The sequence below is a fragment of the Pipistrellus kuhlii genome, unplaced genomic scaffold, assembly GCF_014108245.1.
Source record: "Pipistrellus kuhlii isolate mPipKuh1 unplaced genomic scaffold, mPipKuh1.p scaffold_m20_p_114, whole genome shotgun sequence".
Classification (NCBI taxonomy): Eukaryota; Metazoa; Chordata; class Mammalia; order Chiroptera; family Vespertilionidae; genus Pipistrellus; species Pipistrellus kuhlii.
The window spans coordinates 186,833-199,882 of record NW_023425421.1 but is presented as its reverse complement, the minus strand read 5'-3'; the positions used below and the strand labels follow the sequence as shown (position 1 = coordinate 199,882).

At 59.4% G+C, this 13,050-nt stretch overlaps 1 protein-coding gene across 1 annotated transcript in view; it reads right to left on the bottom strand.

Annotated features, from left to right (window-relative positions):
• Nucleotides 1–323: 323 nt before the first annotated feature.
• Nucleotides 324–13,050, bottom strand: part of ODAD1 (outer dynein arm docking complex subunit 1) — a 28,206-nt gene continuing 15,479 nt past the window's right edge. Inside the window, exons 7-15 of the mRNA XM_045579766.1 lie at nt 10,679–10,746; nt 6,890–7,077; nt 6,571–6,693; nt 5,408–5,490; nt 5,137–5,305; nt 3,185–3,348; nt 2,947–3,050; nt 2,611–2,689; nt 324–2,512 (exon numbers count right to left, since the gene is read on the bottom strand). Of these exons, the coding sequence (XP_045435722.1) occupies nt 2,045–2,512; nt 2,611–2,689; nt 2,947–3,050; nt 3,185–3,348; nt 5,137–5,305; nt 5,408–5,490; nt 6,571–6,693; nt 6,890–7,077; nt 10,679–10,746 (1,446 nt within the window). The 3' untranslated portion in view covers nt 324–2,044. The remainder of the gene's footprint in view (nt 2,513–2,610; nt 2,690–2,946; nt 3,051–3,184; nt 3,349–5,136; nt 5,306–5,407; nt 5,491–6,570; nt 6,694–6,889; nt 7,078–10,678; nt 10,747–13,050) is intronic.

Sequence of the window (13,050 nt, the reverse complement as noted above, 5' to 3'; positions counted from 1 at the left end):
CTAACTAGAGGCCCCAGTGCACCGATTTGTGCACATTGAAAGGAAACTAACTCGAAGAAATATTTTAGAGGCCGGGGTGGGACGGAGGGAGATTGGCTGGCCGCTGGGGAGGAACCATGATATGTTGGCACCAGGCCATCTCGCTCAGTCCTGACCAGCCAGACCCCAGCAGCAAGCTAACCTACCGGCTGGAGCATCTGCCCCCTGGTGGTCAGTGCACATCATAGCGACTGGTCAGATGGTCGAACGAACAGTTGGACACTTAGCATATTAGGCTTTTATTATATAGGATGGCGTTCCAGAGGTCCGGTTCGAAAATGCAGGTCTTCGCGAGGAACAAAAGGAATGGGAGGTGGCTACTGTTACACCCCAGGAACGGGTCCACACTACAAATCAGGACTTTTCCCCAAAGAGCCCGTTGTTACGCATTTACCGGCAGACCACTGGATAAGCTTTACCTGGTCGGAGGGTCAGGTGAAGGGAGAGCAACCCGTTTGTCTGACAGGTGAGGAAACACTGCTTAATTTGTTGTCATCACACTCAGAATCACAGACGTGTTAGCATTTACTGCGTGCACCGATTCTTTTCATTTTCAAAAAAATTCCTCGGAGGTACGGACTGTTATGGACCCACTGGAGGAGAAGGGGACCCGGAGCATTACCTCCTGGATTGGGATGGGTTCTCCGTCTTGATTTGGTGGCGTTACATGTCCACAGGGTGTCCTGGCAGGTGTGGCTGTTGGTTGGGTGTTGTCTGGTGCCAGTTCGGTTCCCGGCCAGGGCCCATGCCTGGGTTACATGCTTGACCCCAGTGGGGGAAGGGGGTGTGCAGGAGGCAACCAATTGATGTTTCTCTACCACATCAATGTTTCTCTCTCTCTCCCTTCCTCTCTCTCTAAAAATCAAAACTATTTTTTAAAAATGTGTGACAGGACATCTGACAATGGCAGGAAAGCGTTACCTGTGACGTTGGAATCCTCACTCCCAAACCGGCCCACAGCAGGCAAGGGACACAATCTACCTTCTCTGTGACCCGGGGGCAGGCCCAGGGCATCCACAAACATCCATTTTCCTCTCCTTCCAAACAGCACTTCCCACCACCCTTCGGAGTGGTGTGGTCACCTGACCTGCTGGGGTCAATACCTGTGGGCGGACGTGATATGTGTGGTGTCCAGGCCGGAGACTGAGAAGTCATGGCAGCTTTGTCGTTTTCTCTTTCCCAGCGACAGCCATTGGGACACCAGATGGGAGGAGCAGAGCCCTGAGCTGACCCCCAATAGGCCACCAACTCTGGCCAGTAGTAAACCTTTGTTGCTTTAAGCCACTGAGATGCTGGGGTTGTTTGTTACTGCAGCAAAACAGCCTATCCTGACTGATACAGTGCCCAGCTCTCAGGAGAGCCTGAAATGGGGAGGCCTCAACAAAATGAATGAATGAATGAATGAATAGGGCCATGAGTTTCCCCCTGGGCTGGAGCTCAAGAAACAGCCGTGTCTAGATTCCTCTCTCGCACAGACACTTGTTACCAGGCTGGGGTAAAGTTGGGCTCTGCCCTTTATTTCCTGAACTTTCTGCCCCGGTTGATTCTTTCCTCGGGCTGGGTACTGGGGGCTCACGGGAAGGGCGAGGAATGGGGAGCTACCGAGACAGGGACCTCGGCCGGGAGAGCCTGGGGAATGGAGATGAGAAGGAACTAGAAACAGGGAAGCAGAAACAGGAGGAGGGAGGAGAACCGGAGAAGTCGGCAGAGATGGGGAGAGGGGCGGACTTTGGAGGAGACAGACACACTGCGAATGGGAAACCATTGCGAACAGGAGCCGGGGAGACAGAGAGGGAAGGCAGAGCGGGAACAGAGAGAGAAACCGGGAGGCAGAGGAGGTGAGGGAGAGCCGGTGGCAAAGGGCCGGGTGGACACGAGCAGAGGTGGAGCTGGGAGAGGAAGGTGGAGTCGCAGGCACAATGGCGGCGGAGGGGGGCAACAGGGGGCAGAAACGCTCGGGTCGCCCTGCAGAGAGCAGGGAGGGGGTGGGTGGCCGGCTGCAGCCTCAGGACTCCTGGCTGACCGCGCTGGAGGCGGGGCCCGGGCTGGAGGCGGGGCCCGGGCTGGACTCGGAGCCGGTGCCCCTGCTGGGCAGGCCGCCCGCGCTCTCGGCGCCGCCGCCGCTGGAGCCCAGGTAGCCGCTGGAGCCCAGGTAGCTGCTGGAGCTGACGGGCCGGAAGGCCACGCGGCCGCCGCTGGAGGCCTGGCTGGCGGGGCCCGCCCCGCCCGGCTCGCCGAAGGTGACGTGGCCCACGTTGGAGCTGGGGGGGCGGCTGGACACCAGGATGCCGTTGGCCCGGTGGCCCAGGCCCGACGGGGGCCCGGTGCTCGGGCTCCGGGAGAGGGCCAGCGGGGTGCCCGAGCTGGCCCTGTGGGTGGCCGGGAGCGGGAGGGGCGGGCTGCTGTCCATCTTCTTGGCCATCTCCATCATCTCCTTCTGGTGCTGCTCCCGCACCAGCTCCCGCGCCTCCATCTGGGGCGGGGCGGGGGGGGGGGGGGGGTGAGTGAGGCCCCAGGAGGCTGAGCCCCGCCCTCGCCAGCTCAGGCGGCCCGTTCGTTCTCAGTTCTCACCGACTTCGTCACGTAGCTCAGCAGCTCCTCCTTGCTCAGGGGATAGTCCTCTTTGCCCTCAAAGCCCGGGGGCTCCTCCCTAAAGTAGGGGCGCGGCAGGAAGGGGCTGCGTTCTGCACCCACACGGGGCGGACGGCGTGACCCGTGGCCGCGCTCTGTCCGCGGGACGGCCCTCCTCACCCCCCCTCTGGTCCCCGAAGCGCCCATCCCATCCATCACCTGCTCCCCCAGAGCCACAGCCTCCCTCTGGTCCCAAAGAGCCCCCTCTGCACCCCCCCCCCCCAGGCTCCTGCTCGCCGTCGGTCCCGTTCCCCCCCCCCCCCCCCCGGCGCTTACAGGTTGTCGGGGAGCTGGGGCGGGGCCACCTTCTTGGGCTGGTCCTCGGGGCTCTGGCCCAGCACCGTGAGGGCGGCGATGGACAAGCTGGACACGGTGAAGCTCTGGAGGGGGGAGCGGGGGTGAGCCCAGGCCCGCCCCCGCCCCCGCCCCCCCCCCCCGCCCCCCGCCCCCCCCCCCCCCCCCCCCCCCCCCCGCCCCCCCCCCCCCGCCCCCGGGCTGGGGCTCCCGGCCCCACCTGGGCGTTCTGGTAGGCCTGCACCGTCAGCAGCTCCACCAGCCGCTTCTCGATGAGGCCCAGGAAGAGGCCGATGTCGCGGTCCCGCATGTAGGTCTTGACCCCGAGGAGGTCGTTGATGATGGTGCTGTCGCAGCGGGCCTTGGCGAAGAGCTGCTGGATGGCTGCGGGGGGCAGGGGGCGGGGGACAGGCTGTCCAATCCGGTGCCCGCCGGGGCCAGCCCTCTCCCCGCCCCAGTCCCCAGGCCTCTTCTGTGGAACCGCAGCTGGAAGGCGTCCCCACGGGCTGGGCGCCGCGGAAGGCGGACCGAGAGGGAGGCAGGGACAAGCGGAAGGCACCCTCCCGGGGAGACCCCCACACACAGCTCAGGGACGGCCCAGCCCCCATCGGTTCAGAAGCTCAGGGCCTCTCCAAAGAAACGCCCGCAGGCGGCCGGCTCTGTTTTCTTTTTCTTTTCTTTTTTCTTTTTTTAATTTCTTCTTTTTTAAAATTTTATCTTGGCTTTGTTTTCACACCCAGGTGCCTGAGACCGCTGGGGTGAGCCATTATCATGACCCACCGGGAGGAGGGCGGTGCGGGGTGCTATGTCCCGTAGTTAACTGCTGCTCTGCTGTTCATGAAGGCACCGAGGCTCAGCGAGAAAGTCTGCACCGGCCCTGGCCGGGTGGTCCCATGGTTAGCACACCGTCCCACACACCATGAGGTTTTGAGTTTGAGCCCGGCCGGCCGGCGGGCCAGCCTGCTGGGGAGGTTGAGGATTGGCCTATGAACCAGCAGGTTATGGTTGTATTCCCAGCCAGGGCACAGGCCCGGGTTGCAGGCTTGATTCCCAGTGGGGGGCATGCAGGAGGCAACCAATCTTCTCCCTTCCTCTCTGTAAAAATCAATAAAATATATATATATATATATATATATATATATATATTGATTTTTTACAGAGAGGAAAGGGAGAGGGATAGAGAGTTAGAAACATCGATGAGAGAGAATCATCGATCAGCTGCCTCTTGCACACTCCCCACTGGGGATGTGCTCGCAACCCAGGTACGTGCCCTTGACCGGAATCGAACCCGGGACCCTTCAGTCCCCAGGCCGACGCTCATTCCACTGAGCCAAACCGGTTTCGGCAACATACAATATATATATATGGTTGCAATTTGATCCCTGGTCAGGGTGTGTATGGGTGATGATCACTAGATGGATGGGTGGATGGATAGATGAATACTAGTTGAGTGGATGGATGGATCAATACTAGATGATGGATGGATGGATGGATGGATGGATAGATGGATGAATACTAGATGGATGGATGGATGGAAGGATGAATGGATATTAGATGGATGGATGGATGGATACTATAGATGGATGATGGATGGATGGCTGGATCAATACTAGAGGGATGGATGGATAGATGGATGAATACTAGATGGATGGATGGAAGGATGAATGGATACTAGATGGATGGATGGATGGATGGATGGATACTATAGATGGATGATGGATGGATGGATCAATACTGGTGGATGGATGGATACTGGATGGATGGATAGATGGATGAATACTGGATGGAAGGATGGATGGATGGATGGATGATGGATGGATACCAGATGGATGGAAGGATGGATGGATGGACGGATGGATGATGGATGGGTGGATGATGGATGGTTGGATGGATGGATGGATGATGGATGGGTGGATGAATGAATACTGGATGGATGGATACCGGATGGATGGATGGATGGATGGATGATGGATGGGTGGATGATAGATGATGGATGGATGGGTACTAGATGGATGGATGATGGATGGATGATGGATGGATGGATGGTGGATATGCGGAGAGTGAGTGAGTGCACAGGGTAACACCTGGAACTCTCCCAATGGCCAGCAGAGGCCTGGCCCCGCCGCGTGCTCATCGCGTGCGCCCCGGTGAAGAGGCGGCGCAGGTGCTCACCGGTCTTGAACTTCTCCACCTGCTCCCTCAGCTTCTGGGCGCGGGCCTCCAGGCTGTCGGCGTCAGAGCGCAGCTCCGCTATTTGCTCCAGCACCGAAGCCTGCAGCTCCTGTTTCAGCGAGCGGCGGGCGAGGTGGCCAGTGTGCACCGTCTTCATGGCCTCCCGCATCTGCGGGCGAGGGCGAAGCTGGGCCGGCTGCCCGCGGAGGAGGGGGCGGGGCCGAGGCCAGGGGCAGGGCTCCGGACGGACAGGCGGACGCGCGGGCCTTACCCCCCGGATCTCCTCCCGCAGACGCTCCAGCTCCGAGTTCTGCTCGTTGATGAAGTTGAACTCGGCGAAGTTGCGCTCCTCCACTGGGCGGGGAGGGGGGGTCCGGGACACAGAGTCAGAGGCGCGGGAGATACAGAACCAGAAGCGAAGAGGAGCGGGGCTCCGGACAGAGAGGGGGGTGCTGAGAAAGACAGCACGGAGGCGAGACGGAGAGACAGAGATGGAGAGACACAGATAGAGACAGAGAGACACAGACAGAGAAAGGGGACGCAGAGAATCAAACGGAGAGCCAGAGCGAGAGAAAGAGCCGCAGAGAGAGACACAAAGACCCAGAGTAGATGTGAGGGAGACAGGCAGGCAGCGGCGGGGACACAGGGGAGAATCAGGGTGAAGGGGGCTGGGGAGATTCGGAGAGCGAGGCCCGGGCCCAGGAGCAGGGCATGGGGGAGGCAGGAGACAGGCCAAGCCCAGAGAAACCCAACAGAAACAAAAAGACAGCCGCCACACAGTCCCCGGTTTGATCCTGGCCAAGGGCACATGCCCAGGTTGTGGGCTCCATCCCCAGTCGTGGGGGGGGGGGGGGGGGGTGCCCGAGGCAGCCGATCCATGATTCTCTCTCATCATGGATGTTTCTATATCTCTCTCATTTCTTCTCTGAAATCAGTAAAAATATATTTAAAACAAAAACAAGACAAAAAATAAAAAATAAAAAAGACAGCTGCCGAAACCGGCGTGGCTCAGTGGATAGAGCGTCAGCTTGCGGACTGAAAGGTCCCGGGTTCGATTCCGGTCAAGGACATGTACCTTGGTTGCGGGCACATCCCCAGTAGGGGGTGTGCAGGAGGCAGCTGATCAATGATTCTCTCTCATCGATGTTTCTAACTCTCTATCTATCTCTCTCTCTTCCTCTCTGTGAAAAATCAATAAAATAAAAATAACAAATAACAAAGACAGCGATACAGCCACGGAAGGGACAGAGATGCAGAGGCGAGGGGACAGGCAGAAGCAAGAGGAGTGGGGTGGCGCAGAGGCGGCCACAGGAGGAGGTTGTGGGAGCGCCCGCTCCTCCCCGCGGCGGGCGGAGGGTCCCAGGGCCGTCGGGGACCAGGCACAGCGGGGTGCGCGGGCCGCGACCGCCCCCTCCCGGCAGCGCGGGCACTCACTCTCCAGGTACTTGTTCACCAGCAGCTCCGGGTCGCTCTCCCCCGTCAGGTGGTACAGTTTGCTCAGGGTGTCCTCGTACCGCAGCACCAGCCTCTCCTGCGACGTCTTCCGCAGGCTCTCGGCTGGGGGCACGGGGCCGTGAAGGTGAGCGCCCCCCCCCCCCCGCGGCCACTAGCCCCAGGGCCCCTGCTCCCCGGCGCCCCCTGCAGGCCCGGGCCGTGCGCCCTGAGAACCGGAGACGGGCGCCCGCCCCGCCCTCTCCGCGGCCCGGCCTGGGGGGAGGGGGGGAGGGGGGCGCAGAGCGGGCGGCGGCCTCACCGCGCTTCTCGCGCTTCTCCAGGACCACCGGGTCCGCCTGCCGGTCGTGGTTCTTGAGCTGCAGGAAGCTGTGCAGCTGGTCCAGGTGCGCGATCTGGCGCTGCAGGATCTGCACCTCCGTCTCGTTCTGGACGCCCTCCTTGTCGGCGCGCTCCCGCAGCATGCTCATCTTGCTCTTGGCCTCCTCCCTGCGCGGGGTGGGGGGTTCAGAGGCGGGGTTAGAATCAACCTGGGGTCCCGGGGACCGGTGGGTGGGCGCAGTCTGGGGATAGGCGGGGTCCACCTGGGGTCCCAGGGGTGGGTGGGCGCAGTCTGGGGTGCGGGGTGGATGGGCGGGGTTCCACCTGGGTCGCAGGGGGGGTGGGCGCAGTCTGGGGTGCGGGGTGGAAGTGGGCGGGATCCACCTGGGGTCGCAGGTGTTGGGTGGTCGCAGTTGGGATGCGGAGGTGGATGGGCGGGGTCCACCTGGGGTCGCAGGGGTGGGTGGGCGCAGGCCCTGGGATGCGGGTGGATGGCGGTCCCCACCAGGGGTCCCGGGGTGGGTGGGCGCAGTCCTGGGATGCGGTGGATGGGCGGGGTCCACGCAGGGGTCCCAGGGGTGGGTGGGCGCAAGTCTGGATTGCGGGGATGGGCGGGGTCCACCTGGGTCCCAGGGGTGGGGTGGGCGCAGTCCTGGGAGTGCGGGGTGGATGGGCGGGGTCCACCTGGGGTCGCAGGGGTGGGTGGGCGCAGTCTGGGATGCGGGGTGGATGGGCGGGATCCACCTGGGGTCGCAGGGGTGGGTGGGCGCAGTCTGGGATGCGGGGTGGATGGGCGGGGTCCACCTGGGGTCGCAGGGGTGGGTGGGCGCAGTCTGGGGTGCGGGGTGGATGGGCGGGGTCCACCTGGGGTCGCAGGGGTGGGCGGGGCAGACTCAGTGTACTGTTCCCCTGAGGTCACAAAAGACAGAGAACTTTCTAGGTTCCCGAGGAGGGGCAGGAGTCGGGCCCGGGGGTGCCAGGCCCGGTAAGGGGCTGACGGCCTTGCCCACGAGCTGACCGTGGAGACAGTGACGTGAGTGGAACCGGCGTGGCTCGGGGAGCCGCTCACGTCGGCTCTGAGGCTATGGGGCGGGGCGGGCGCCTCTGCCTCGGTCCCGGGGCGGCTGTTAAGCTGCTAAACGGGGTCGGAGGCCGAGCCTGAGGCCGCCCGGAGCCGCGCGGGCTTCCAGGCGCAGGGACCGGGCGTCCCCTCCCCGCCGCGCCGGGAGCCCAGCCCCCGGCCTCTGCGCGGGAAGGAGCCTTGTGGCTTCTGCCTCGAGGTACAAACCGGCCCTTTGTTCTCTCCAGAGCCACTGAGCCGCTGCCTGAACCTGCGTCTCCCTGACTGCACTCCTTCCGCTCACAGAAAAGCTTCCTGCTCTTTATTACCGCCTGCACCCCCTTCTTTGGCTGGCCCCCCGGGCAGGGCAGGGCCCCCGCGTTATGGGGGGCGCCTGGCACGGGGGCGGGGGCGGGGGGGAGAAGGGAGGGGGCAGGCTGGCGATACAGTTAGACACTCAGGCCTGGAAGGGGACAGCCAGGTGATGAGATCAGCGAGCTGGAGTGTGTGTGTGAGGGGGGGGGGGGGGGGGGAGGGGGCGCGTGCAGTTGGAAGGGGCTGGGCCGCCCAGGACCTCATTTCGGACAGGTAGGTGGTGTCACCAGCACTTGTGCACACACCCTGCTAGGACTCTGGGGCCCCTAGAAGCCTCATTCCTGAGCCTCCCCTGGCTGCACATCTGAGAAGGTAGCTTCTAAGCTACTTTTTATTTTTTTTAATTTTTTATTTTTTAAATATATATTTTATTGATTTTGTACAGAGAGGAAGGGAGAGAGATAGAGAATTAGAAACATCGATGAGAGAGAGTCATCGATCAGCTGCCTCTTGCACACCCCTACCGGGGATATGCCCACAACCAAGGTACTTGCCCTTGATCGGAATCGAACCCCGGTCCTTTCAGTCCCCAAGCCGACGCTCTATCCATTAAGCCAAACCGGTCTCGGCTATTTATTTTTATTTTTTAAAATATATTTTACTGATTTTTTACCGGGAGGAAGAGAGAGGGGTAGAGAGTTAGGAACATCCGATGAGAGAGAAACATGGATCAGCTGCCTCCTGCACCACCTCCCACTGGGGATGCGCCCGCAACCAAGGTACATGCCTTTGACAGCAATCGAACCTGGGACCTCTACCCACTGAGCCAAACCGGTTTCAGCTCTAAGCTGCTTTTAAAATTTTATTTATTTAGCTCTGGCCAGTTTGGCTCAGTGGATAGAGCGACAGCCTGCCGACTGAAGGGTCCCCGGTTCGATTCTGGTCAGAGGGCTCCATCCCCAGTAGGGGGCGTGCAGGAGGCAGGCGATCAATATGATCTCTCATCATTTGATGTTTCTCTCTCTCTCCTCCCTTCCTCTCTAAAGTCAATAAAAATGTATTTAAAATATAAAATAAAAATGTATTTACTTATGTGTGAGAGAGAAACATTGGCTTGTCGTCGCGCTTGGTTATGCATTCATTGGTTGCTTCTTGCATGTGCCCCGAATGGAGGTCAAACCCACAGCCTTGGCGTAGCGAGACGACGCTCTAGCCACCTGACTACCCGGCCAGGCCGTAGCTGCTAGACTTTTACATGTAGCCCAGCCACCTGTGCGTGCAGAGTGCCCGGTCGTACTTCGCAGACCACAGGGTCAGAGTCGGAGGGGTCGGTGGGAGCTCCGTTCCCACCTCCACGCCTTTGCCCAGAGCACCAGCTTCGTGGCTCTGTTCAAAGTCCTCGAAGGCTTACTCTGTCACCCTCCTCCCGGAGGCTCCGGGCATCCCCAGCCCAGCTCGGTGGAGGAGGGTCCACCTATGAGCCAGGAGGTCACGGTTTGACTCCAGGTCAGGCCCCAGGCCCAGGTTGCAGACTTGGTCCCCAGTGTGTGGGGTGTGCTGGAGGCACCCGATCAATGATCCTCTGTCCTCACTGATGTCTCTCTCTCTCTCCCTCCCCCTTCCTCTCTGAAATCAATAAAGATACATTTACAATAAAAAAAATAAAAAATAAAGCCGGCAAGTTTGTCTGTGCCTCGGGACACCTCCCAGAAACCACAAGACAGACGTGGCTCCGGCCGGAGGCAGGAGGAATCAGGAGCCACCACCGTCAGGAGGAAGTCCCGAGGCAGGAACGGGGTCCTGAGAAGAGGCAGGAAGCCATCTGGGTGCAGACCCCAGGGCGGGGGCTCAGAAGGCGCTGGGTCTGAGGGAGAGGGAGGGAGAGGGGGAGGAGAGGGAGAGGAGGAGGAAAGGAGAGGGAGAGGGAGAGGGGGAGGAGGGAGAGGGGGAGGGGGAAAGGGAGAGGGAGGAGAAGGATAGGAAGGGGGAGGGGAGGGAGAGGGGGAGGAGAGGAGGGAGGGAGAGGAGGAGGAGAGGAGGGAGGGAGAGGGGGAGAGGGAGAGGAAGGGGGACAGGGAGAGGGAGAGGGAGAGGAGGGAGAGGGAGGGGGAGGGGAGGGAGAGGAGAGGAGGGAAGGAGAGAGGGAGCCCAGGAGCAGCAGGAGACGCAGAGGCCCTGTCTCAGGCCACCCTCTCAGACTGATCTCACACCCCCTCCCCACCCCCCGCAGGACCCCGCCCCCGGCTTCTGGCAGGGCCGCCAGAGAAAGGGCCGCCTCATGAAAAGCAGTATGGGCTCTGATGGCCCATTTCTTGGGTTCAGAACCATCACCACCACCCCCCACCACCTCCCAACTCACACACACACACACTGCCCGGTGGAAGCGCGGCCTACCTGATGGAGTAGGCGGTGATGGAGGAGACGGTGAGGGCGCTGAGCGTGTGCCGCATCAAGTGCATCTCCTGCGGGAACAAAGCGGAGGGTCTGTCCCAGGCCGCCCGTCTCCCCGGAGAAGCAGAGTCCCGCGCCCGGGGATGCGGAGCTTCCGGACCAGGGGCTGCGGGGCGGGCAGCGGGCGGAAAGCCCCGCGGAGGAGCGGCTGCCGCCGAGGGCTGATCCCGCAGCGGCGGACGCCTGAGCGCGCCGACCTCGACCTCTGCTGCTCCGGCTCAGACATCGGTGTGTGTGACGTTCCTTTTTTATTTTTTTATTGATTTCAGAGAGGAAGGGAGAGGGAGAGAGAGACAGAAATATCTGTGATGGGAGAGAATCAGGGATCCGCTGCCTCCTGCACGCCCTCCCCTGGAGATGGAGCTTGCAACCCCAGGCATGTGCCCTTGGCCGGAATCGAACCTGTGACCCTTCAGCCCGCAGGCCGACGTTCTGTCCACGGAGCCAAACCAGCCAGGGCTGTGTGTGAGACTCTCACCGTGTGACCATACTCGTCGGTTTTCTGCTTCCACAGAAATGTCTTTGCAGTTTATGAGTAAAAAGGGATCTTTCCTGAGTCAGAAGGGAGGCAACGGTTTATTTCTACACATGCACAACGTGTCCATGCATTCTTGCATGTACAATGTACGTAGACACACACATACTGGTAACATACACACTCGTGTGTGTACACAGTATGTCATGTGTGTATTAGTAAGACACAGGTAGCCCTGGCCAGTGTGGCTCATTGGTTGGGTGTCGTTCCACGCACCTAAAGGTGGCAGGCTGGATTCCCGGTCAGGGCACGTGCCCGGGGTTGTGGGCTCAATGCCCGGGAGGGGGCGTGCAGGAGGCAGCCGATCAATGTTGCACTCTCACATCCATGTTTCTCTCTCTTTCTCCCTTCCTCTCTCTCTAAAAATCAATAAGTGATTTTTAAATAATAATAATGCACAAACATGCACGCATACATACATAACCATGTACACACTGCATACATACACATTGTATACATGTACACGCACACACATTTACTTTTGCAAAAAGAAACCCAGGAGGGCCGAAGCCGGTTTGGCTCAGTGGATAGAGCGTCGGTCTGCGGACTGAAAGGTCCCGGGTTCAATTCCGGTCAAGGGCATGTGCCTTGGTTGCAGGCACATCCCCGGTAGGGGGTGTGCAAGAGGCAGCTGGTTGATGTTTCTCCCTCATCAACGTTTCTAGCTCTCTATCTCTCTCCCTTTCTCTCTGCTAAAAATCAATAAAATATTAAAAAAAGAAAAAAGAAAGAAACCCCGGAGGGGTAGCCGGAAGCCAAAGGGCCTGGGCGGGAAGACATGGAAGACGGGGGAGGAAGTGTTTGGGTCTGGGATGCCTGTTGGAGTGATTTTGGTTTGGGAACCCTGTTCCAGCTTTACACATCCATAGAGAACACTAAGCCAGCAAGGATGGGCGTGAAATACAACCTAAAACTGGACACAGCTGAAGCAAACGAGCCCCGCTGTATATCAAAGAGCATCTACAATATATATAGACCAGTTGTTATGACAGGCACTGACCACCAGGGGGCAGATGCTCAACCCACAGGATCAGGCTCCCTCCTGTCTGGATCGGGGCTGTGAGGACTGAGCCAAAACCAGCTCTCCAACATTCCCTGAGGGTCCTAGGTTCCAAAAGGGCGCAGGCCAGGCCGAGGGACCCCACCAGAGCATGAATCCATGCACTGGGCCTCTAGTAACCACACAAAAGACAAAAAGCCGCAGCTGGTGGCTCGGTTGGTTAGAGAATCATCCCGCACACCAAAACAGTTTCGCTGAAACCGGTTTGGCTCAGTGGATAGAGCATCAGCCTGTAGACTGAAAGGTTCCAGGTTCGATTCCTGTCAAGGGCATGGACCTTGGTTGCAGGCACATCCCCAGTAGGAGGTGTGCAGGAGGCAGCTGATCGATGTTTCTCACTCCCTATCCTTCTCCCTTCCTCTCTATAAAAAAAATCAATAAAATATATATTTTTTAAAAAGTTTTTGGTTCAATTCCTAGTTGGGGTGCATACAGGAGGCAACTGATTGATGTCTCTCTCTCTCTCTCCCTTCTTCTCTCTATCAAAATCAATAAAAGCATATTCCTGGGTGAGGATAAAGGGTGGGGGAGGGGGAGGAAATGGCCTTGTTTTTAGGAAAATACACACTGAACTTAGAGACACAGTGTCTGCCTGCTGTGTGCCCTCCAATAGTTCCGCCGATATAAAAATAAGCTGTTTCCAGTAAAGATAATAATTACACAGAGTAGATGCGGCAAATGGCGGGCCTTGGTGAAGGAGAAGTAGCTCTTTGTCCTATT